Genomic DNA, 26,782 nt, shown 5'->3' with positions numbered 1-26,782 from the left:
ACACACACATAGTTTAAGATTTGGCAATTTGAATTATTTTGTGTTTGTGCTTGAAAGACGGGGAAAAACATTGCTAAAATGTAACAACTACAGTCCAAGATGTCTTTCATTGCAATTTTTTTATGTTATCACTTATGCCTGTGGACAGAAACTATATACAAAATTGTAAAAAAAAAGCCTGGCGGTTTGGCGGTCTGTGCGTCCGCAACTGTTTTGACATACGCAAGTTATCCAGAGAGGGTAAATGTTGCACATTAAACTAGTTCTGAGCGCTCTTACATCGTTACTTTTTCAGAACAGGAGGTGGTCATATTAGAAACCGGTCCGTATTAAGGGCCCTTCCCTTATATTTTACAGGTTCCAGAACCTGAGGAAATCATGCCTATGTCAGAATGTACACACACGTGCTCAGTGGAAGAAAACATGTTACATTGTTTCGTCGTCACCATCTTACTAGGAGGGGGTGCTGAATTGGCCTATATGGTCCGCTGGACGCAAAAAGCAACAACTAACTAACTAACTGTCTTACTTGGTACTGTCAATCAAGAATAAGGGCGGTACATGCGTCACTGTCACGTTTTATCGTCAAATGAATGACCTAAAACGGTCAATTACTGCAAACTGACTAACCACACCACGATCCATTCTCGCAGTAAAAAAAAAATTAGAATCAACAAAAGTATAAGTTCTAGACGTCTGTTTATATACACTAACTCTCCACCTCCCTCTTCGTTTTCTCTCACTCCCTCCTTCTGTCTTTCTCTGTCTCTGTCGCTCTCATTCAGTTTCGTTTTTTCTCTCTTCCTCCTTCTGTCTTTCTCTGTCGCTGTCGCTCTCATTCAGTTTCGTTTTCTCTCGCTCCCTCCCCAGACTCTCCAATCACTCAGAACGAAGCAAAAATCTGTGTGCAGCATTAGACAATTACTATCACACTCTCTATCAGGTCTGAAACACAAACCCGCGTGGCTGATGTCTAGCTGAGACCTGTTGGAATTCCTACCATTAGTTAAACAATATTACCAGCCTGGCACAGCTTTTTTTCATGGCGCTGTTGAATGGGTGTCAAAAAGTCTTTGAACTGCTTTGCAACCATTTCATTGCCAAGCTTATATGTCAAGCTTTCACTGACATTGATTTATTATGGTGACTTTCTTTATCCGACCCAGATTTTAACATTTTGAAACGAAATATATTGTCCACATTTTGCATGTTGTAAGGTGGGTGTGGCAGCATTTGTCCGGTGAATACAATACACGTTTATGTGAGACCTCGTCCAGTCCAATGATCAATCAGTTTGTACGAAGCAATATCATAGTTCATAATTATTCAGCCAGCTACGACTCACAGTCACACATGAATGCATATCGCGGCATTGGTACAGCTCTCTTTAACATTTTGATTTATTGGATAACCACAAAACCTCGAACTCCCGGAGTAACACCCCCAAAGTCGCGGGTTAACCCCGATCGTGTCTGAACAGTGTCTCAACACGGCTATCGTGTTTTGTGGGAAATTCCAACCCGCTGGGACCCCGTGCTTCAATTTTCTGAACTTCTGCCAACTATCGACTGCACGAGGTCGTTCAGTCGTGAATCAAATGTTGCGTGATCTGATGAACAAAGTTGTTTGAGCGGGTTGGGGCGTGCCAGTGTTTACAAGTGTGTTTGTGTCACATGGTTTAAAGGCTAGTAGTGGTGGAGAGGGAGAAAAGGGACGAACAGTGGGGGGGGGGGGGGGGGGGGGGGGGGGGGGGGGAGAGAGGGGAGGGAGAAGGAGGGGTTGGTAACTTTTATACTGACATTAGATGTAAGAAGGTTGGCCCAGCAGATTTCTGCTTCTTGGCATCTCGTGTAAAGGTTGAATGAAACGTAAGACAACAGGAATGCCTGGAATATTTAAATACCATCCTCTCATAGCAATTACCACCATGCTCTGACATGCTATAGTTGCAGTTATTTTGTTACTATCAATTTAAAGTAGTTGTAACCGTTCATTGTTCTGTATTTTTAATGACGATTGCAGTTTAGTTTTGTGTGTGTGTGTGTGTGTGTGTGTGTGTGTGTGTGTGTGTGTGTGTGTGTTACTGTAATTGGTATTGTATTGTATTGCGTAATTTACATGTCTTGATGTCTAAATATTCATCGTAAAACAAGGCAATGTTGAATTAACCTTTTATGTTAAGAGAATAAAGATCAGGCATTAACGAACATAAACTCTGTCTCTCTGGCTTGGCTGTCTGGCTGGCTGGCTGGCTGGCTATCTGGCTGTCTGTCTGTTTCAGTGTCTCTCTGTCTGTATGTGTGTATGTCTGTCTGTGAGTTTAAACGACTTTTCCCTTTCGCTGATATTTTTATAAAAGCTTAGATTACCACAATTCTGTGTCAGGATTCCAAAAGGATATAACCTCTTTTCTTTGACATTAGGCCAAAAAAAAAAATAGGTCTGTTTACGGTAACATAGGCCAAAAAAATAGGGTCGGTAGGTCGGGATTGTTTTTGTTTTTTGTTTTTTTTTCCCCCAAAAAACCCATATTTTTACGTTATTTTGCCAAAAAAACAAGATTTTTTTTTTTTTTTTCCAAATGCCAAAAAAAAGTCTAGGGTCGCGCGAAAAAACTAGGGTCGGTCGGGTTACCGTAAACAGACCTATTTTTTTTTTTTGCCTTATATGACTGACTGGCACTACAGCCAAGCCTAGCGCTTTACGCCCAAAACTATTAAATAAAATATATATGTGCGTGCACATTGTCAATGTCACTTGAAGGTGACTCGACGGGCCTGTATGCAGTATTAGAAAATGACTATCACTGACTCACAAAGTTCTGAAAAACAACTCCACTTGGCTTGTGTCTCGTTCTGACATATTGGTTCTCGTACCGTTTTATTGCCTGCCTGGCACATTATTTTCTGAAGCGCTTTTGTGTGGGTGTCAAACACCATTTGCGCTTCTTTGTAGCTATTCCATTTGCCGGATGTCATGCTTTCACTAACATTGGTCCATGGGGTGGCTGTCTTTATCCGACCAAGCTTTCAAGATTTGAAACGGAAAACGTTTTGCCCATTTTGCATTTTCTCAGGTGAAGGTGATCCTACTGACCCTATCCCCCCCCACCCCCCCCCCCCCCCCCCCCCCCTTCGCACATTGCATGTTCACCTCAAGTCGCAGCAAGCACACTGGAGGAACATCTCAAGAAGAAGAAACTAAAAATGGTAGTGTGTGATATTGTGCTAAGTCTGCACAAAATGGCGCCAATGAAAGTTTTTCTCTTTGTTTTGCAAGCTCGCTAGATGTCGCTACCTCTCTCTCTGTGTAACCCCTCGTTGTCACGGTTTTGCCAAGACAAATAATTATACACATCGAAGTAAACTAATAAATTGTTTTATATCTTTAACAAAGATTGCAGTTAATGTTCAGTTTTGCTTTTATGTGTATGACTGTATTGTATTGTATTGTATAGTTTGTATTGTATTGTATTGTATAGTTTGTATTGTATTGTATTGTATTGCGTATGGCATGTTTTTAATGTTTAAGTAGTGGTCGTAAAACAAGGCAATGTTGAGCTAACCTTAAAACATACAAATCAGGCAGTAACGAACATAAACTCTGTCTATCTATTTAAGTGTCTGTCTGTTTTCCTCTCTGTCTGTCTGTTTCAATCTCTGTCTGTCTAACTCTCTCTCTCCTCTCTCTCTCTCTCTCTCTATTTCTCTCTCTCTCTCTCTCTCTCTCTCTCTCTCTCTCTCTCTCGCTCTCCCTCACACTCTCTATCTCTCTTTCTCTCCCCTCCTCTCACTCTCTCTGTTTGTCTCTGTCTCTGTCTGTCTCTCTCTCTCTATCTCTTGTTTGTTTGTATTTATTACTTTCTTGATTGATATTCTAACATTTTTAAAACGTATTATCATTAGATTAGTCCCTCTCATAGGCGAGTGCTGGATGTAAAAAAACAAGTCGCGTAAGGCGAAATTACTACATTTAGTCAAGCTGTGGAACTCACAGAATGAAACTGAACGCAATGCAACGCAGCAAGACCGTATACTCGTGGTCCACCGCTCACGGCATATAGGCAGTGAAATTGACAAGAAGAGCGGGGTAGTGGTTACGCTATGCTGCATAGCACGCTTTTCTGTACCTCTCTTCGTTTTAACTTTCTGAGCGTGTTTTTAATCCAAACATATCATATCTATATATTTTTGGAATCAGGAACCGACAAGGAATAAGATGAAAGTGTTTTTAAATTGATTTCGAAAAAAAAATTTTGATAATAATTTTTATATATTTAATTTTCAGAGCTTGTTTTTAATCCGAATATAACATATTTATATGTTTTTGGAATCAGCAAATGATGGAGAATAAGATAAACGTAAATTTGGATCGTTTTATAAATTTTTATTTTTTTTTACAATTTTCAGATTTTTAATGACCAAAGTCATTAATTAATTTTTAAGCCACCAAGCTGAAATGCAATACCGAACCCCGGGCTTCGTCGAAGAGTACTTGACCAAAATTTCAACCAATTTGGTTGAAAAATGAGGGCGTGACAGTGCCGCCTCAACTTTCACGAAAAGCCGGATATGACGTCATCAAAGACATTTATCAAAAAAATGAAAAAAACGTATGGGGATATCATACCCAGGAACTCTCATGTCAAATTTCATAAAGATCGGTCCAGTAGTTTGGTCTGAATTGCTCTACACGCACGCACGCACGCACGCACACACACACACACACACACACATACACCACGACCCTCGTTTCGATTCCCCCTCGATGTTAAAATATTTAGTCAAAACTTGACTAAATATAACAAGTCGCGTAAGGCGAAAATACAATATTTAGTCAAGTAGCTGTCGAACTCACAGAATGAAACTGAACGCAATGCCATTTTTCAGCAAGACCGTATACTCGTAGCGTCGTCAGTCCACCGCTCATGGCAAAGGCAGTGAAATTGACAAGAAGAGCGGGGTAGTAGTTGCGCTAAGAAGGATAGCACGCTTTTCTGTACCTCTCTTTGTTTTAACTTTCTGAGCGTGTTTTTAATCCAAACATATCATATCTATATGTTTTTGGAATCAGGAACCGACAAGGAATAAGATGGAAGTGTTTTTAAATTGATTTGGACAATTTAATTTTGATAATAATTTTTATATATTTAATTTTCAGAGCTTGTTTTTAATCCGAATATAACACATTTATATGTTTTTGGAATCAGGAAATGATGGAGAATAAGATAAACGTAAATTTGGATCGTTTTATTAATTTTTATTTTTTTTTTTACAGTTTTCAGATTTGTAATGACCAAAGTCATTAATTAATTTTTAAGCCACCAAGCTGAAATGCAATACCGAAGTCCGGGCTTCGTCGAAGATTACTTGACCAAAATTTGAACCAATTTGGTTGAAAAATGAGGGCGTGACAGTGCCGCCTCAACTTTCACGAAAAGCCGGATATGACGTCATCAGACATTTATCAAAAAAATGAAAAAAACGTTCGGGGATTTCATACCCAGGAACTCTCATGTCAAATTTCATAAAGATCGGTCCAGTAGTTTAGTCTGAATCGCTCTACACACACACACAGACAGACAGACAGACACACGCACATACACCACGACCCTCGTTTCGATTCCCCCTCGATGTTAAAATATTTAGTCAAAACTTGACTAAATATAAAAAGCACCTGTTTGATGATGCCATTATCCTCGTTAATAAAGAATTGGTCTGGTCTGGTCTGGTCTGGTCTAGCCTCTCTCTCTCTCTCTCTCTCTCTCTGTCTCTCTCTCTCTCCCTGTCTCTCTCTCTCTCTCTCTCTCTCTCTCTCTCTCTCTCTCTCTCTCTCTCGGCACTTCAACCGTTTCGGACAACCTATCAACTACCCTCCACCACCACATGACGCCGCCCACCTTGCTCCACCCCATATGCACCCAGCCATGGTTCTTCCGCCACATGACACAGCTCATCTGGCTCCACCTCCTGTGCACCCAGCCATGGTGCATGCTTTCTTATCATATCTACACAATTTTAATGAGATGCGCCCATCAATGGCCTACTAAAAGTGCCATCTTTTAAGCGTATGTGTATGAGTGTGTGTATGTGTGGTGTGTGTGTGTATGTATGTGTGTATATGTGTGTGTGTGTATGTGTGTGTGTGAGTGTGTGTGTGTGTGAGTGTGTGTGTGTGTGAGTGTGTGTGTGTGTGTGTGTGTGTGTGTGTGTGTGTGTGTGTGTGTGTGTGTGCATGTGTATGTGGTTATGTGCTGGTAGTCTTAGCTTTTAGATATTTGAATCCCTATTGCCAAACTTTTAAAGTGATTGCTTTTTGTGTCATTGTGACTGAAATTTAATCTGTGTTGTATTTTTATAATACATCCTCAGACTCAACGGTACATTTCTCTCTACGCTACGCTAAGACTATATATAATATAACAGAGCTTTGAAAGAAGAAAAAGGACTTCACCTGCGATTCAAAGCTTTCGCATATTTCAAAATTGTTTTTATAAACAATAATATTAACATTGATTAATCTGTTAAAATAGTTCTTCTATAATTACATTATTAACTGTAATTATTGAAATTCCTTTTGTGAACAATTTTGCTTAATCGGTATCTTATCATCGTGGGGTTTTGTGTGTGAGGTGTTTGCTTTTGTATTTTTTTATCCTTGAAATTTTGTTGTATGTCTTCTTCAACTCATAATTGTCAAAATAATTGGCTTGTAAAACAAGGGCTTCATATTGGCCATTTAAACATAAACCATGCATATAACAAAATGACAGACATATTATCCTTACTTTCTAACAATGGTAGAAACTTTCATATTTTTGGATTTTCAGAATCTAGATTATCTAACAACATACTTGATTCGGATATTTTCGTTTCAGGTTATAAAACATTACGAAAAGATTCTTCCAAAAACTTAGAAACTGGTTTGTTAGTTTATATTAATGAATCACTAACCTACAAGCGTCTTGAAAAACTTGAATCTCATGGAATAGAATCCATTTGGGTGGAAATATGCTTACAAAAATCAGCATCAATTATTGTTGGATTCTGTTACAGAAACCCAGCAGAGAAGGTAAACTGGTGTGATAAATTCATGGACATGATGGATGCAGTTTTAAATGAATCAAAAGAAATCATTCTTCTTGGAGACTTTAATATCGATCTTCTGAAGCAAAATAAGAATTGGTTGGAAACACTAAATCTATTAAATTTACATCAAATGATTCAAAAACCTACTCGTATTACTTCCACCTCTAAAACACTTATTGATCATATCTATGTTTCTGAAAAACGTCATATTAAAGAAACATGTGTACCATGTTTTGCTGTGAGTGACCATTTTCCCATTTGTACCACATGGTCTCGTAAAGGGGTAAAAATTCCAAAAACAGGTCACAGAACAATTACATATCGTTCATTCTCTCATTTCAATGAAAGTGCATTTCTTTCTGATCTAAAAAATAGTCCACTTTCAAATACTTACAATTTTACAAACCCTGACCAAGCTTTGGATTTTTGGATATCTATATTCATTAATATTTATAACAAACACGCACCCCTTAAAACACATCGAATCAAGCAGATTGAAAAACCTAAATGGATCGACAAAGACATAGAAAATGCAGCAAATTACCGTGATTTTTTAAAAGAACATGGTACACATGAAGAGTACAAACAACAAAGAAATAAAGTGAACTCCCTGAAACGAAAACGTAAACAACAATATTTTCAAAACCTCATTACATCTAAACAAGATTCAAAATCTATTTGGAAAGCAATTAACCAACTCACAAACAAAGACATTGCAAATAAATCCTCACAAGTTATTAATATTTCTGTAGATACACTTAATGAACATTTCTCAAAAATTGCCGATAAAGTGATTTCTTATGATCGGACAGAATCAAATGATTTAAAACTTTTGAAAGAATACTGCAATTCCAAACATATCCATGTCCATCATGCATTGCAACCAATGACTATATTGGATGTTTACTCTCAGCTACAGCATCTTAAACAAAGCGGAACACGTGACATAGATGGGCTTGATGCAAAAATTATAAAAATGGCAGCTCCAATAATCACGGATACATTAACTTTCATTTATAACATATGTATCGACCAATGCTGTTTTCCAAGTAAATTCAAACAGGCTAAAGTGATTCCTCTTTTTAAATCGGGGGATACTACAAATCCTTCAAATTACAGACCAATATCAATTCTATCAATCCTTTCAAAGCCTCTTGAAAAACATATCAATAAGCATATTCTTTTGCACTTTGAGGACAACAAATTGATACATGATAAGCAATCAGGTTTTAGGAAAAAACACTCATGTCAAACAGCGCTGATTAGCTTAGTTGACCAATGGCTAAACAACATTAATAGTAACCAGTTCTGTGCTGCTCTATTTGTTGACTTTGCTAAAGCTTTTGACCTAATTGACCATAAACTCCTTATCAAAAAGCTTGAGATTTATGGATTGACAACTGATTCTGTTAACATTTTAAAATCTTTCCTGTCAGACAGACAGCAAAGTACTTATCTGAATCAATCATACTCTTGTAAACAAACAGTAAGGTTTGGAGTTCCACAAGGTTCTATTCTTGGTCCTTTACTATTTTCTATCTATATTAATGACCTACCATTATTTGTTAAATGTATGTGTGAACTATTTGCAGATGATACTACAATTCATTCTAGTCACAAAGATCTAAGTGAGCTAGCAAGAGTCCTCCAAGAAAACATTGATCGATTGCTGGAATGGTCAGAACTAAACCATATGTCACTGAACCCAAATAAAACTAAATGCATGCTTCTAACCACTAGACAAAAACGACAAAATCTATCATCAAAATTTCCTAAACTACAAATACAAAATCAAGATGTAACTGAAGTTGATAACCATAAGGTTTTGGGAATAACCATTGATAATAATCTGTCTTGGTCAAAACATTTAGATACACTTTGTAAAAATACTTCTAAAAAAATATATCAGTTATCAAAAATTAAACACTTTCTAGACCTACGCACACGGAAACTGTTTTTTCAGGCATATATTCAATCAACTATTGATTATGCGTCCACAGTGTGGGACTCTGCAAGTGCAAACACTTTGAAACACTTGTGCTCTTTACATAGACGAGCTGTAAAATTAATTCTTTTAAAAAATGCATCTCTCTCTATGTCTGATTATAAAAAATTAAAGATTCTTCCTATCAAATCACGATTCATCTATAACAAAGGTGTAATGATGCATAGAATTATGTCAGGGAATGCACCTACATTTATTGCCTCAAATTTCAAACTGAATAATTCAATAAAACTAAACAAATTAATTACCCCAACCCCTAGAATTGACCTTTACAAATCAAGTCTTTCTTATTCTGGCGCCTTATTGTGGAACTCCATTCCTGATTTAATTAAAATGCAATTCAGTGAAACTTCCTTCAAAGAAATGTATATGCTGTTTCTCTTGGAAACAAGTAAATAATTATGTGATAATAATACATCATTGCTTGATATTCATAATGCATTTTGAATGTCTTTTTAACTGTTTGACATGTCAATTATATACATTGTATTGTAATTAACTTAACTTCTATTTCTTCTTGTTATTAATAGAGTTACCCTCAATGGGCGAGGGCCGGACGAAAAAAAGCATGTATATTTTGCTTATTCTGTTACCCTCGATAAATAAATAAAGTTCAAATAAATAAAATAAAGTTCTCTCTCTCTCTCTCTCTCTCTCTCTCTCTCTCTCCTCTCTCTCTCCTCTCTTTCTCTCTCTCTCTCTTCCCCCCCCCCCCCCCCCACCTCCTAGCTATAATTCACCTTTGCTCATATCCCGCGCCGCGTGATCCTGTACTGCTTGTTGATATCGTACGTTGCACAGCGTTTCTGTCAAACTATTATGGCATTTCTTTGCCGCGGTTCAATGGGAGCTGCCCCGCTTTCTCCTAGATTATTTGCTCACCTTGAAAAAGAAAATCCGGTTGCAAACATGTTGTCAATGTCATGCGAAGGTGACTGATTATCGGTCTACGCAGGCCGTTTACTTGCCGCTGTCACGATTTCATCTTTCGCCTGTGTACATATTTCCCCCTCGATATATACTCAAGACTGAAATGTTGTTTCCTGGTAAAATTAAGAAGTGAAATTATTTATGGACGAAAAGCATGTCAGTTTCTTGCATGTGAAGAAAATTGGTGGTGAAATTTAATAGATTTCACCCCCGAAATCTATTTTTTCGAAAACGTGTACCGAGTGGTTACGTCCCTTGAGTAAGAAGGGAAACATTTGAGGATGAATCAAATTTCAAGTTAAATAAAAAAAAAATTGGTCGGACAAATTTGGCCCCATGAATGTAACTTACACAAGGTCGCTCATCAGTACTATCGAAGGGTGTTTTTTTGTTCAGTGTAGAGTTTATACTAGATCAACGAGGCCGAGAATCGAAATAGCAACACGGCGAAAGATGAAAACGTCACACCCGGGACAGAACGGAGAGGGGTGCAGCACATGGTGTAGATTGTCAGGTCAACACCACGTGTCATCATCGCGAGGGGGGGGGGGGGGGGGGTGCAGGACCGTGAGAGAGCGGCTTCATTTGGTGCAGGTCGAAGTTGTAAGTGAACATTACCTAGCGTAACAAATATTTCTCCGAGTAAAGAAGAAATGTAATCATACATCATTACAAAAAAAACCTTTACCACCCATTCCTCACGATGACACGGCGTATTACCAAATCTCCGACACAACGAATTCACATGAGACGCGTGAGGCGCAGAATATCTATGACATGCTTCACCCCTACTCCAACGATGATGCAGACAGACAACCGTACTCGCAAGTATCCTTTCACGCGTCTGACGTCACCAACTCATCAGGAATTAAACAGTGCCTTTGTCAACACTGCATGTTGATTGTTGAAGAAGGGGAAAAGACTCTGAACTATTACCAAAGAAGCGTTATTTCGTGCAACTGTTGGGGCTTGGAATTAATTGTGTGACGGGAATGCCGTCAACACGATAAAGTTTGCAGCAGCAAAGGCAATCCAGAATAGAATCTGGATTGTCATTGCAAATGCCAGCTTTTCCCCGTATGTCATAATGCATGAGAATGATGTAGTTAGGATTTCCGTAAGGAATGAGTTGTAGTTTCGATATGGGCGATGGCCGCCATGTTGTTTTACTCAGCAAGTTAGATGCTGGGAATAAGACGAAAAGTTAACAAACCTGTTATTGTAGCGTTAGTTGAATAGTTGAACGTTTTAAGCAGTAGGAGAAGTTATAATAAATATGTTCCCGGGTCATTAGAGCCCGTTTTAATGCTCGGTAGGAGACACGATCGGCTTAGCGACCGACGTAAGTTGTGTTCTATCGAACAACGGTCTGACGACCGGAGCAGACGAAATGTTGATATAATGGGCGATTGAAGCTCTTTTGAATAGAATAAAATTGTAGAGCAAGCAAGTGTGTTGAAATGTTAATGAAACGATGTCTGCGGACATCGTAATTGTAGGGAAAGTAGGGATAATGAGGGATTATATTTTACTGCGGATGAGTTCGCGAGAGAGTCGGCCATTGTTGCTAATTTAGCCAATGCGAAACATTAGGACATTATTTTAGAGTTGCTAGGAAAGAAGAGGTATAAAAGACCGGAGCGAAGAAAGGACGTTAGGTTTTGCAGGATAAATTTGACAGAGTAGGGTAAATTGCTAGCAGTAAAGAATCTTGAGATTCTCTTTCATCCAAATAGGCAGAGTAGGAGTACGATTAGCTACAAAGGAAGATCTTCACCACTCGGGCCAGTCGAATTGTCTGGTTCCGAGCGATCCAAAAGATAGACTAGGAGAAAAGTCGTCGTAGACAGATAGAAACTAAACCAAATCGGACCGGGTAGGTCCGACAAACTTAGATAGATAGGCGACAGTAAAACTACTGGACGTACGCGTGCGTTTGTTAAACCCATTGCAGTCGGGTTAGACAGCGTACAGTACGTTCATAAATAGGAGTAGAACTTTGAGCATAGGGACTAAAATATCGTTGACGAGATAAGGGCCGAGGCCTGGGTCTCTCGATGATCAAACTTTAGCAATAAGAAGTCTCAGACTATCCACTTAATAAGCCAGTAGCCTGGTGAGGAAGAACTGTTCTTCCGTTTGTAGCCAGGAAAAATAAGTAGCATCCCTGTTGAAATTCTAGACACCCAACTTTAGCTAGTTAGGGAATAAATATATCCTGTATGGGATCAAAGATTAGTTAGTTAGGCGCCAGACTGCAGAACCTCATCTTAGATAGATTCGGGGGTTGGGAGAATAGGTATTTTAGATAACATCTTACTTGAGCGAAAGCGTGTGCCTGGAAGGCGAATTTTGTATCATGTAATTTGTATTTGACTTACCATTTTATGCTGGTCGTTTGACCGTTTTGATAAATAAACTTGCTCGAAATATTACGACCCATGTGTGGACTCCCTTAATGTTTGATCGATGTTCAAGTTGATTGAGTTCCTGTTCAGTTCATAGAATTAATTGTTGACCAGTCAAGCCGGAATCTTAGGAAAAGCAAAGAGTTAGCAATAGACTAGGGTTAGATTTGCATTGCACTAGGAGATAGGGAAAAACACAACGCGAGGTAACATCATAAAAGAAAAATAACATCAACTGCATGCACTAGTCTGCAACGCTGGGCAGAGAGAAACAAATAGGCAAATTTATCTCTCTCTGTTCCTCTTTACAACTTTTACTAGTTCTCGCCGGCAATTAGCTTAGAAACAATAACATAGAGTAAGCTGAAGAATTAGGAGAACTGCCACACTTGTAAAGTTGGGAAATTTGTGCTGAAACAAAACAGTGGTTCTAAGTTCTTACAAAAAGCCGACCTGTCATGACGATTGGCTATAGTGCTTTCCTAAAGAAATTAATGAAACATTAGTTAGAAGTGCAATGCCTTTTGCACAGTCAACCAGCCAAGGCACTGCATACCCCCGGCGAAGGACATATCGACCATCTCTCACACACACACAAATCGTGCGCGCACACACGCACGCATGCATGGATGCACACACACACTCTCTCTCTCACAACAAACACACACTCTCCACAATACTGTATCAGCATTTGACCTGTCTATACCCTCTATGTACAGTATGGTCTCTTTTTCAATGGTATGGCTGTGTGTGTGTGTGTGTGTGTGGTTGTGGTGTGTGTGTGTGTGTGGGTGTATGTGTGTGTGTGGGTGTGTGTGTGTGTGTGGGTGTATGTGTGTGTGTGCATGTGTGTGTGTGTGTGTGGTTGTGTATCTTTGGTCATGTCAGCCAAGTTTGCTTTGTGTTGTTGTTGTTTCGTTATGTGTAAGCTTGGTATGAACCTTACATTGTGCTCCTTTGTTTTAGACAGAAATTGTAGAGTGCCTGGAGCCAACTGATGAGACTTGCGGTTTAGAACATTATTATATTTATCATTATTATATTGCTGTCCTCTTTGGAGCGGCTAGGTCGCCTTAAAGCTTCTCGTGCAGGTGGAGTCTCATCCGGGTCATGCTTTGTGTCTTGAATCCTCCTGCAGGTGGGGTCTCATCTGGGTCATGCTTTGTGTCTTTTTTTTTTTTTTTTTTTTTTTTTTTTTTTTTTTTTTTTAGGAGATCAGACATTGTTAATCGCACATGTGCGTGCGTTTTTTTTTTCGGAATTTTTATTTTTTTTTTTTATAATCATTGTTTTCCTTCAGTCTCACTCTTTCTCTCAGCTTCACACTCAATGGACAGTAAACAGATCATGGACAATTGTTTTTAATTTTTTTTTTATTTACATTTACCCTCTCTCTCTCTCCTCTCTCTCTCTCTTTCTCACACTTGTCCACACAACATCTCTCTCTCTCTCTCTCTTACTCTCTCTCTCTCTCTTACTCTCTCTCTCTCTCTCTCTTACTCTCTCTCTCTCTCTCTCTCTAGTCTCTCTCACTCACTCCCTAGTCTGTCTTTCTCTGCATCCACTTTCTTTCTCTTCGACTTGTCTGTTTTTTTCTGAATTTTGTTCTTCGGATTTTTCTGTCTTCTTCTTTGTTCTTCTTTTTTGCTTCGTCTCTCTCTCTCTCTCTCTCTCTCTCTCTCTCTCTCTCTCTCTCTCTCTCTCTCTCTCTCTCTCTCTCTCCTCTCCCCCATACTCTGTCGGTCTCTCTCTCCCCCTCTATCCCATAGTCTGCCAATCTCTCTCTCTCTCTCTCTCTCTCTCTCTCTCTCTCTCTCTCTCTCTCTCTCTCTCTCTCTCTCTCTCTCTTTCTCTCTCTCTCACTGTCTCCTCTCGTTCTATCTTCTCTCTCTCCACCTATTTTTTTAAAGGTTTTTTTTTATACATTTTGTCCTATATTTTCTTCCGTCATCATTTCTCCTTTTGTTACCTAACGTTTCTTTATTTCAATTTCACAGATAGCAACATATATGCGAGTCACAAGTCAATTATTTTTCTTAAACTTAACTCTTTTTCAAAAATACATCCGATCTCTAAAGGGGTACCGTATCTATAAATACCTATGCACATTTTTGCAATCAAGATCAGCAAATTGACATAGTTTGCTTCAGCGGATGAAATAGAATTCCTTTTAACTAGGCCAAATAGGGCATCCCGCACATCAACATGAATTCTTTTTGAACAAGCGGTGAAGAAGGCTTCTTCAACAAGATTCCACACTTTGCTTATTTTTTTACAATAATAAAAGAAATGTTCGATATAATCTGTCTCTTCTGTACAATGTGTACAACTAATACTCTCAGTAATGCCCATTTTATACAATATAATGTTCGTTGGATAAATGTTATGAGTTATTTTCCAGTGTAGCAGTCTCAATCTTACTTCTTTTGATGCGTTGCTTGCTATCTGCCAAATGTCCTTGTTTATTTCAATTCCCATCTTTCTTTTCCAGAAACTGACTGCAATAGTCTCAGTTTGATAAGCGTCTACCATTAATTTACGAAACTGCCTGGGTTTAAATGTACTTATTTTTTGATAATCCATTACCTTCATAGCTTGAATTCCATTATCATTCATCTTCAAAAAAAGGGATGCTATTGCTGTGCGAATTGCCCCATATTCAAATAGTCTTGTTGGTTTATGCCCAACTCTTTCACAAATCCTGTGAAATGGTAAAAACATATTATTCTCGTATAAATCCTTCACATAGCATATATCAGATGTAACCCAATCACGTAGAAACATTGTCTTGCCACGATAAGCAATTAGAGAGTTATTCCATAGGCATACATTCTCCAGCTGGGTCATTTTTTTCACGCATGGTAATATCTTTTCATGGTTGTCAAGCCAACATTCTAAAACGCTTTTCCAGAACTTGTTTGTAATCAACCCCAACCCTTTAAATAAGGCTGGTTTGACGTTTGCTTGAAAGCAGCATAGATTTTTTCCGAGTTTGGAGAACATACTGAGTGGAATACTTTTCCAAGCTTCTTCGTTTGGTTGCAGTAATTTCGAAAACCATCCAAGTACAAAGGATTTTTGAAAGTCACCCAAGTCAATCATATTTAGGCCACCTTTACTTGTTTCCTGGCACATAACTTTTCGTTTTACCTTTTCATAGGCTTTTGTGTTTGAAAATCTTTTTTTCCAAATGAATCTGAAAAACATTGAGTTCAGTTTACATATGATCTTTTCGGGTATAATCAAAGCTTGCAACGCATGTGTTAATTGAGGGATCAAAAGTGATTTTACAAGGCAAATCTTTCCCATTATACTGCAGTTTCTCTTAGACCACTTAATCATTGTGCTCTGAATATGATTAATTTTTTCTGTCCAATTTTCTTCGATTTCCGAGGCTTCTAAATTATTACTAAAATATATACCAAGAATTTTGACTTTTGATTTCCATCTGAAGCCACATGGCTGCTCCTCAGAGTACTTCTGTGAGCCCAACCACATGGCCTCCGATTTCAATCTGTTCACAGCCAGTCCTGAGAACTTGGAGAAATATGACACCAATGTCAGAGCATTTTGCACATCATCAGTGCCTTTCAGAAAAAGCGTAATATCATCAGCGTACAAGATCATTTTCAATAGTTTTTCTTGATTAGTACTATTGGCTGATGGCAAGAATACCCCTTTAACTGACTGATCTGCCCTCATCTTGACTGCCAGCAGCTCTAAGGCGAGCACGAAGGCCATTGGTGAGAATGAGCAGCCTTGTCGAATTCCAGCGTTCATTTCTATAGGCTCTGACAACCACCCCATATAATTTACACAACTTACTGTTTCGTTCATGAGCGTAGTGACCCATCTAACAAAAGTGTTACCAAAATTGAAGCGTTTAAAGGCATACATTATGTATTCTTTTGATATTGTGTCGAAAGCAGCTTTGTAGTCTAGAGCTAGGAGTAGCCCTGGTTTGTTCGTTTGTTTGAGATGTGTAATTATATCATCAATCATTCTAACTGCTGTGCTACTATTTCTGCCTTTCATAAAACCAAACTGATTTTCATGAATTATTGTTCCAAGCACACTTTTTAGGCGTACTGCTAGACACTTTGCCAGTAACTTATAATCTGAGTTTAGTAAAGATATTGGTCGCCAGTTATTCAGATCATCCCTTGACAGTTGCTTCCCTTTGTGTATTAATGTTATAACTGCTCTCTTTTGGGTCGGAGACATTTGACCATTATCAAAAGCGTCGTTTAAGGAACATATAACCATTGTCTTTATCTGACACCAGAAAAATTTCATAAAACAAGTTGTTAGACCATCTCCGCCTGGTGCTGAGCCATTTTTCATTATTTTTAAAGCCTTTGTGATTTCATCTTCAGTTAAAATGCCCTCAATGCTATTTTTCTGTTCTTCGGTCAATTGTGGAACTTCTACGTCTTGTAAAAACATTTCAACATATTGTTCATCAAAGTTAATTCTTTTTTTGTATCTATTTGAATAAAAACGAGTTTGCTCTTTTACAATATCTTGTCTTTTTTCAATACTTGTCCCTCCTCATTAGTTAGTCTATCCATTACTTTACTATTTGCTCGAGCTTTTTCTAGGTTGAGAAAATATTTAGTGTTTTTTTCCCCGTCTTCAATAAATTTTACACGTGCCCGTGCATGGGCACCTTTTGCTTCTCTAATCGCATACAATTCCATTTCTGTTTTATACTTCTCCCGTTGATCAACCAATTCTTTGTCTGTCGGGTTAAGAGCCAAATTCTTCTCTATCTCATCTAATTCAGACTGTAACTCTGCTTTCCTTCTGTTTGATAATTTGTTCTTAGTTTTACAGTATGCCATGCACCATTCCCTTATTTTAATTTTGCAGAGTTCCCATTTTAGTTGATCATCTATTTCGGTGTTTTCATTAGCATAGTCTGTTAATAGTTTATTCATTGAGTCTACAAAAGTTTTATCGTGTAACAAACTGTCATTAAATTTCCAATATGAGGGTCCCCTCTTGATTTGAGACATGTTATAGGAGAGGGAAACGAGTCTGTGGTCAGATTGTGCAACCGAGTGAATTTCACATTCTGTTACCCTATTTAATACTGATTCTGTGGCAAAAATATAATCCAGTCTGCGGGCGATAAAAGGATTTTTCCTTGACCATGTATATTCTTTTTCTCCATGGTGAAATAATCGCCACAATTGCTTTGTGTCTTGAATCCTCCTGCAGGTGGGGTCTCATCTGGGCCATGCTTTGTGTCTTGAATCCTCGTGCAGTGGGTAGTCCTGGAGTAGGTGTGCGGTGTTCGTGTGTGTGTGTGTGTGTGTGTGTGTGTCACTGTGTGTGTGTGTGTGTATGTGTGTGTGTGTGTGGTTGTGTGTGTGGGTGGTTGTGTGTGTGGGTGTGTGTGTGTGTGTGACAGAGAGAGACATACACAGATAAAAAGCACAGAACACACACTGTTATTCATACCTTTTTTTTAATGATCATTGTATTTGTAGCACAAGTTGTATTTGACATAGTTGATAATTATCATTATAACAATACACTATAGTCATTATTATAGAGCAGGTATCTATACGAATGATATGCCAAGATTGTTCTTTACAATGAGTCGTGTGTGAAACACTGTAGCACACTGGTAGACGCAAGCACGAGAAGTGTGTATAATAATGTCTATAATAATGTCTATAATAAGCCCTCCATCGTCATAACAGATAGTTGGGTGTTTACACACACCATACATTGTTTGATTGACAATAAGCCAGTCAGGGGTGCTTTATATTTCATAAGCAATAGCATGTTAAAAGTTACAATAGGAACAAGCATCATCTTACACTCTCCAATTAGAAGGACTCACTTCAGTCAATGTCATTTGAAATGATTAAGAAATCTGTTTTACCACAAATTCAGAGAGGTTGAAGTTTGTGTGAAAGTGTAAAGCAGTGTAATTTCATGCGTCAACCTGATTTGCAGAAATTCCACGCAGCAGATTCATGATTCTACCAGTGAAAAACAAGATAATTTACACAAGAAATATACACACCTTTGGGCAACCTTTCTGTCACTCTTTGCCATCTAAACAAACACCATCAAACAATGTACACATTTGGCCACAACTTTTAAAATAACAAAATTACCGCTTACAAAATGGAAGTAACAACAACTAAATCGTACTTCCTACTTTCATAGAACTTACAAGATTTAAGTAATAAACTGGTGTTGTACCTAAAAGAAAGTCAAAATGAATACAAATTCTGCTCATTAGCCCCAGTACCGACGTTTTCAAGAAAGTTGAAAGCAAAGGAAAAACTTCTGGAGCAAGAAAAAATAAAAATAAAATTTTTTTTGGTGAAGTGAAAAAAAATACGAACAATAAAAACATCTCTAATTTTCCAACATATGTCACCCACTGAAGTGCTTTCAACTGTCCACAGTGGACAAAACCTGCTGCATTCTATCCTTCACATTTTTGAAATCGACAAGCATCTGTCGGATATATTGCAAGCCTGGTAACAGCTAAACAATCCTAGCATATAGCCACGTCATGTCAGGTAACAGCTAAACAATCCTAGCATATAGCCACGTCATGTTCCAAACAGACACTAGTTCTGGGGACACAAAACACCAAGTTAGCATAGCAGCCAAACAAGCTGCACCCTGGTGATTCTCTCCCTTAGCTGCACCCTGGTGATTCTCTCCCTTAGCTGCACCCTGGTGATTCTCTCCTTCATCTACCACAGCCTTGCTCCAAACCTAGGTGATCAAGAATCAGGGTATAACAAGCAGCAGTTGACACCTTGTCCCACTCAATAACAAAACTCGACAGCTTTATACATCATATTTCACATACTACCAATCAGCCCGTGAAAACTCCTGTCCATTCCATTTACAACAGATACAAGGCTACCCCCTTTTTTTTAACCTGTTATCTTGATGCTAAGTGAAAAAGCTGAAGAGAGTTATTTAGCAAGTAAAAAGTATGACAATATCAATATTTCTTTCTTTATATGTATAATCAGTTTAATTTATGGTGTACATGGTTTGATATTTTATAAAAATCGTTTTACAATTAGTAAGGTAGGTGATATTATTATTAACTCTTCAAAACTCGTTAAAAAAATCACTGGTATAACCAGAATATTTTTTGCTACTTAATCATATTAGCGGTATCTTATAGGAAAGGTATCTGAATTGCAGTACCATTGGTGTTTGTCGTACCAACAAGCGTACCAAAATCATTGTGGAAAAAAGCCAGGTATAAACACTGTCATCCATCAATAAAACGTAAGGAACAAAACAAATCAGTGAGCAAAACAACCTGAAGCAAGTAACATTATAGTTGACTGACTTTCCACTGATAATTGTGAAAGAAGCTATCATTTTGTCAGCAAAAACATACTGCTCTGAAAGTAGGTCAGCATTAAGGATTGCCCCTAATCCTGACAAAACCCTCTCATCATATGTTAACCTCCTCACTTCATTGGTCAAAAAAGGAAAGAAAGAATCTGCAATAGTTGCCGTTAGTGGCCCATTATCTCCCTTTCAGATGGTACAATGCAGACACTAATTCTTTTTCTTATCTTTCACCTAAAAAATTTTATTAAAAAAAGGTCCGTTTTTCACCCTACATAATCTTTATTCGGGGGGGGGGGGGGGGGGGGGGGGGGGGCCTTTGCCAGAGGGGCACAAAATATTCACAGGTTACAGCTGAGAAGAGTCTTTGTCAAAGGAATATGTGATAATAACTACAAGGATTAAACAGGCCAATCATGAGATAACAATAGTACGATTTGACACAGCCATCTTAAAACTATGGCGTCATTTTTTCAATATCAATCAAGTCATGTTATTCCACACAAACGTCAGAATTGATTGGCTACTTGACCGACTCGTCACCAAAATGATAGGTCGTGTCAAACTTTCATTTGTTAATAAGTGATGATTAATGCGGGGCCTACTCCCTGCCACAAGCAGCCACACCACACACACCATGCTGGAAGATATATAAGGCAAGACCCTGGAGAATCACACTCTGTGCCTACATGTACACAATGCTATCAAGACCTTTGTGTTGCACTCACACAAAACACACACCACCATTCATAGAACGTGTAGCGCCATTTAGCTACACAGTGTTCATCTTCAAACATAATATTGTGTGACGTTAGCTCGCCTCAAATATGATATCGTGTGACGTTATCTCGTCTTCAAACATGATATCGTGTGTCGTTATCTCGTCTTCAAACATGATATCGTGTGACGTTATTTCATCTTCAACCATGATATCGTGTGACGTTATCTCATCTTCAACCATGATATCGTGTGACGTTATCTCATCTTCAACCATGATATCGTGTGTCGTTATCTCATCTTCAAACATGATATCGTGTGACGTCATCTCATCTTCAAACATGATATCGTGTGACGTCATCTCGTCTTCAAACATGATATCGTGTGACGTTATCTCGTCTTCAAACATGATATCGTGTGACGTTATCTCGTCTTCAAACATGATATCGTGTGACGTCATCTCGTCTTCAAACATGATATCGTGTGACGTTATCTCGTCTTCAAACATGATATCGTGTGACGTTATCTCGTCTTCAAACATGATATCGTGTGACGTTATCTCGTCTTCAAACATGATATCGTGTGACGATATCTCGTCTTCAAACATGATATCGTGTGACGATATCTCGTCTTCAACCATGATATCGTGTGACGTCATCTCGTCTTCAAACATGATATCGTGTGACGTTATCTCGTCTTCAAACATGATATCGTGTGACGTTATCTCGTCTTCAAACATGATATCGTGTGACGTCATCTCGTCTTCAAACATGATATCGTGTGACGTTATCTCGTCTTCAAACATGATATCGTGTGACGTTATCTCGTCTTCAAACATGATATCGTGTGACGTTATCTCGTCTTCAAACATGATATCGTGTGACGTTATCTCGTCTTCAAACATGATATCGTGTGACGTTATCTCGTCTTCAAACATGATATCGTGTGACGTTATCTCGTCTTCAAACATGATATCGTGTGACGTCATCTCGTCTTCAAACATGATATCGTGTGACGTTATCTCGTCTTCAAACATGATATCGTGTGACGTCATCTCGTCTTCAAACATGATATCGTGTGACGTTATCTCGTCTTCAAACATGATATCGTGTGACGTTATCTCGTCTTCAAACATGATATCGTGTGACGATATCTCGTCTTCAAACATGATATCGTGTGACGTCATCTCATCTTCAAACATGATATCGTGTGACGTTATCTCGTCTTCAAACATGATATCGTGTGACGTTATCTCGTCTTCAAACATGATATCGTGTGACGTTATCTCGTCTTCAAACATGATATCGTGTGACGTTATCTCGTCTTCAAACATGATATCGTGTGACGTCATCTCGTCTTCAAACATGATATCGTGTGACGTTATCTCGTCTTCAAACATGATATCGTGTGACGTCATCTCGTCTTCAAACATGATATCGTGTGACGTTATCTCGTCTTCAAACATGATATCGTGTGACGTTATCTCGTCTTCAAACATGATATCGTGTGACGTCATCTCGTCTTCAAACATGATATCGTGTGACGTTATCTCGTCTTCAAACATGATATCGTGTGACGTTATCTCGTCTTCAAACATGATATCGTGTGACGTTATCTCGTCTTCAAACATGATATCGTGTGACGTTATCTCGTCTTCAAACATGATATCGTGTGACGTTATCTCGTCTTCAAACATGATATCGTGTGACGTCATCTCGTCTTCAAACATGATATCGTGTGACGTTATCTCGTCTTCAAACATGATATCGTGTGACGTTATCTCGTCTTCAAACATGATATCGTGTGACGTCATCTCGTCTTCAAACATGATATCGTGTGACGTTATCTCGTCTTCAAACATGATATCGTGTGACGTTATCTCGTCTTCAAACATGATATCGTGTGACGTTATCTCGTCTTCAAACATGATATCGTGTGACGTTATCTCGTCTTCAAACATGATATCGTGTGACGTCATCTCGTCTTCAAACATGATATCGTGTGACGTTATCTCGTCTTCAAACATGATATCGTGTGACGTTATCTCGTCTTCAAACATGATATCGTGTGACGTTATCTCGTCTTCAAACATGATATCGTGTGACGTTATCTCGTCTTCAAACATGATATCGTGTGACGTTATCTCGTCTTCAAACATGATATCGTGTGACGTTATCTCGTCTTCAAACATGATATCGTGTGACGTTATCTCGTCTTCAAACATGATATCGTGTGACGTTATCTCGTCTTCAAACATGATATCGTGTGACGTTATCTCGTCTTCAAACATGATATCGTGTGACGTTATCTCGTCTTCAAACATGATATCGTGTGACGTTATCTCGTCTTCAAACATGATATCGTGTGACGTTATCTCGTCTTCAAACATGATATCGTGTGACGTTATCTCGTCTTCAAACATGATATCGTGTGACGTCATCTCGTCTTCAAACATGATATCGTGTGACGTCATCTCGTCTTCAAACATGATATCGTGTGACGTCATCTCGTCTTCAAACATGATATCGTGTGACGTCATCTCGTCTTCAAACATGATATCGTGTGACGTCATCTCGTCTTCAAACATGATATCGTGTGACGTCATCTCGTCTTCAAACATGATATCGTGTGACGTTATCTCGTCTTCAAACATGATATCGTGTGACGTTATCTCGTCTTCAAACATGATATCGTGTGACGATATCTCGTCTTCAAACATGATATCGTGTGACGTCATCTCATCTTCAAACATGATATCGTGTGACGTTATCTCGTCTTCAAACATGATATCGTGTGACGTTATCTCGTCTTCAAACATGATATCGTGTGACGTTATCTCGTCTTCAAACATGATATCGTGTGACGTTATCTCGTCTTCAAACATGATATCGTGTGACGTCATCTCGTCTTCAAACATGATATCGTGTGACGTTATCTCGTCTTCAAACATGATATCGTGTGACGTCATCTCGTCTTCAAACATGATATCGTGTGACGTTATCTCGTCTTCAAACATGATATCGTGTGACGTTATCTCGTCTTCAAACATGATATCGTGTGACGTCATCTCGTCTTCAAACATGATATCGTGTGACGTTATCTCGTCTTCAAACATGATATCGTGTGACGTTATCTCGTCTTCAAACATGATATCGTGTGACGTTATCTCGTCTTCAAACATGATATCGTGTGACGTTATCTCGTCTTCAAACATGATATCGTGTGACGATATCTCGTCTTCAAACATGATATCGTGTGACGTCATCTCGTCTTGAAACATGATATCGTGTGACGTTATCTCGTCTTCAAACATGATATCGTGTGACGTTATCTCGTCTTCAAACATGATATCGTGTGACGTTATCTCGTCTTCAAACATGATATCGTGTGACGTTATCTCGTCTTCAAACATGATATCGTGTGACGTTATCTCGTCTTCAAACATGATATCGTGTGACGTTATCTCGTCTTCAAACATGATATCGTGTGACGTTATCTCGTCTTCAAACATGATATCGTGTGACGTCATCTCGTCTTCAAACATGATATCGTGTGACGTTATCTCGTCTTCAAACATGATATCGTGTGACGTCATCTCGTCTTCAAACATGATATCGTGTGACGTTATCTCGTCTTCAAACATGATATCGTGTGACGTTATCTCGTCTTCAAACATGATATCGTGTGACGTCATCTCGTCTTCAAACATGATATCGTGTGACGTTATCTCGTCTTCAAACATGATATCGTGTGACGTTATCTCGTCTTCAAACATGATATCGTGTGACGTTATCTCGTCTTCAAACATGATATCGTGTGACGTTATCTCGTCTTCAAACATGATATCGTGTGACGTTATCTCGTCTTCAAACATGATATCGTGTGACGTCATCTCGTCTTCAAACATGATATCGTGTGACGTTATCTCGTCTTCAAACATGATATCGTGTGACGTTATCTCGTCTTCAAACATGATATCGTGTGACGTCATCTCGTCTTCAAACATGATATCGTGTGACGTTATCTCGTCTTCAAACATGATATCGTGTGACGTCATCTCGTCTTCAAACATGATATCGTGTGACGTCATCTCGTCTTCAAACATGATATCGTGTGACGTTATCTCGTCTTCAAACATGATATCGTGTGACGTCATCTCGTCTTCAAACATGATATCGTGTGACGTTATCTCGTCTTCAAACATGATATCGTGTGACGTTATCTCGTCTTCAAACATGATATCGTGTGACGTTATCTCGTCTTCAAACATGATATCGTGTGACGTTATCTCGTCTTCAAACATGATATCGTGTGACGTCATCTCGTCTTCAAACATGATATCGTGTGACGTCATCTCGTCTTCAAACATGATATCGTGTGTCGTTATCTCGTCTTCAAACATGATATCGTGTGACGTCATCTCGTCTTCAAACATGATATCGTGTGACGTTATCTCGTCTTCAAACATGATATCGTGTGACGTCATCTCGTCTTCAAACATGATATCGTGTGACGTTATCTCGTCTTCAAACATGATATCGTGTGACGTCATCTCGTCTTCAAACATGATATCGTGTGACGTCATCTCGTCTTCAAACATGATATCGTGTGACGTTATCTCGTCTTCAAACATGATATCGTGTGACGTCATCTCGTCTTCAAACATGATATCGTGTGACGTCATCTCGTCTTCAAACATGATATCGTGTGACGTCATCTCGTCTTCAAACATGATATCGTGTGACGTTATCTCGTCTTCAAACATGATATCGTGTGACGTCATCTCGTCTTCAAACATGATATCGTGTGACGTCATCTCGTCTTCAAACATGATATCGTGTGACGTCATCTCGTCTTCAAACATGATATCGTGTGACGTTATCTCGTCTTCAAACATGATATCGTGTGACGTTATCTCGTCTTCAAACATGATATCGTGTGACGTTATCTCGTCTTCAAACATGATATCGTGTGACGTCATCTCGTCTTCAAACATGATATCGTGTGACGTTATCTCGTCTTCAAACATGATATCGTGTGACGTCATCTCGTCTTCAAACATGATATCGTGTGACGTCATCTCGTCTTCAAACATGATATCGTGTGACGTCATCTCGTCTTCAAACATGATATCGTGTGACGTCATCTCGTCTTCAAACATGATATCGTGTGACGTTATCTCGTCTTCAAACATGATATCGTGTGACGTCATCTCGTCTTCAAACATGATATCGTGTGACGTCATCTCGTCTTCAAACATGATATCGTGTGACGTCATCTCGTCTTCAAACATGATATCGTGTGACGTCATCTCGTCTTCAAACATGATATCGTGTGACGTCATCTCGTCTTCAAACATGATATCGTGTGACGTTATCTCGTCTTCAAACATGATATCGTGTGACGTCATCTCGTCTTCAAACATGATATCGTGTGACGTCATCTCGTCTTCAAACATGATATCGTGTGACGTTATCTCGTCTTCAAACATGATATCGTGTGACGTCATCTCGTCTTCAAACATGATATCGTGTGACGTCATCTCGTCTTCAAACATGATATCGTGTGACGTCATCTCGTCTTCAAACATGATATCGTGTGACGTTATCTCGTCTTCAAACATGATATCGTGTGACGTCATCTCGTCTTCAAACATGATATCGTGTGACGTCATCTCGTCTTCAAACATGATATCGTGTGACGTTATCTCGTCTTCAAACATGATATCGTGTGACGTCATCTCGTCTTCAAACATGATATCGTGTGACGTCATCTCGTCTTCAAACATGATATCGTGTGACGTTATCTCGTCTTCAAACATGATATCGTGTGACGTCATCTCGTCTTCAAACATGATATCGTGTGACGTCATCTCGTCTTCAAACATGATATCGTGTGACGTCATCTCGTCTTCAAACATGATATCGTGTGACGTTATCTCGTCTTCAAACATGATATCGTGTGACGTCATCTCGTCTTCAAACATGATATCGTGTGACGTCATCTCGTCTTCAAACATGATATCGTGTGACGTCATCTCGTCTTCAAACATGATATCGTGTGACGTTATCTCGTCTTCAAACATGATATCGTGTGACGTCATCTCGTCTTCAAACATGATATCGTGTGACGTCATCTCGTCTTCAAACATGATATCGTGTGACGTCATCTCGTCTTCAAACATGATATCGTGTGACGTCATCTCGTCTTCAAACATGATATCGTGTGACGTTATCTCGTCTTCAAACATGATATCGTGTGACGTCATCTCGTCTTCAAACATG

The 26,782-nt window shown here is 38.8% G+C and overlaps 1 protein-coding gene across 1 annotated transcript in view; it reads left to right on the top strand.

Annotated features, from left to right (window-relative positions):
• The window catches only part of LOC138949985 (uncharacterized), a 21,010-nt gene extending 13,925 nt beyond the window's left edge, over positions 1–7,085 (top strand). The window contains exon 5 of the mRNA XM_070321766.1: positions 7,056–7,085. Coding sequence (XP_070177867.1) covers positions 7,056–7,085 — 30 coding nt within the window. The remainder of the gene's footprint in view (positions 1–7,055) is intronic.
• Positions 7,086–26,782: the final 19,697 nt, after the last annotated feature.

The sequence above is a fragment of the Littorina saxatilis genome, linkage group LG16 (genome assembly GCF_037325665.1).
Source record: "Littorina saxatilis isolate snail1 linkage group LG16, US_GU_Lsax_2.0, whole genome shotgun sequence".
Lineage (NCBI taxonomy): Eukaryota > Metazoa > Mollusca > Gastropoda > Littorinimorpha > Littorinidae > Littorina > Littorina saxatilis.
This window is presented reverse-complemented; position numbering and strand designations above follow the sequence as displayed.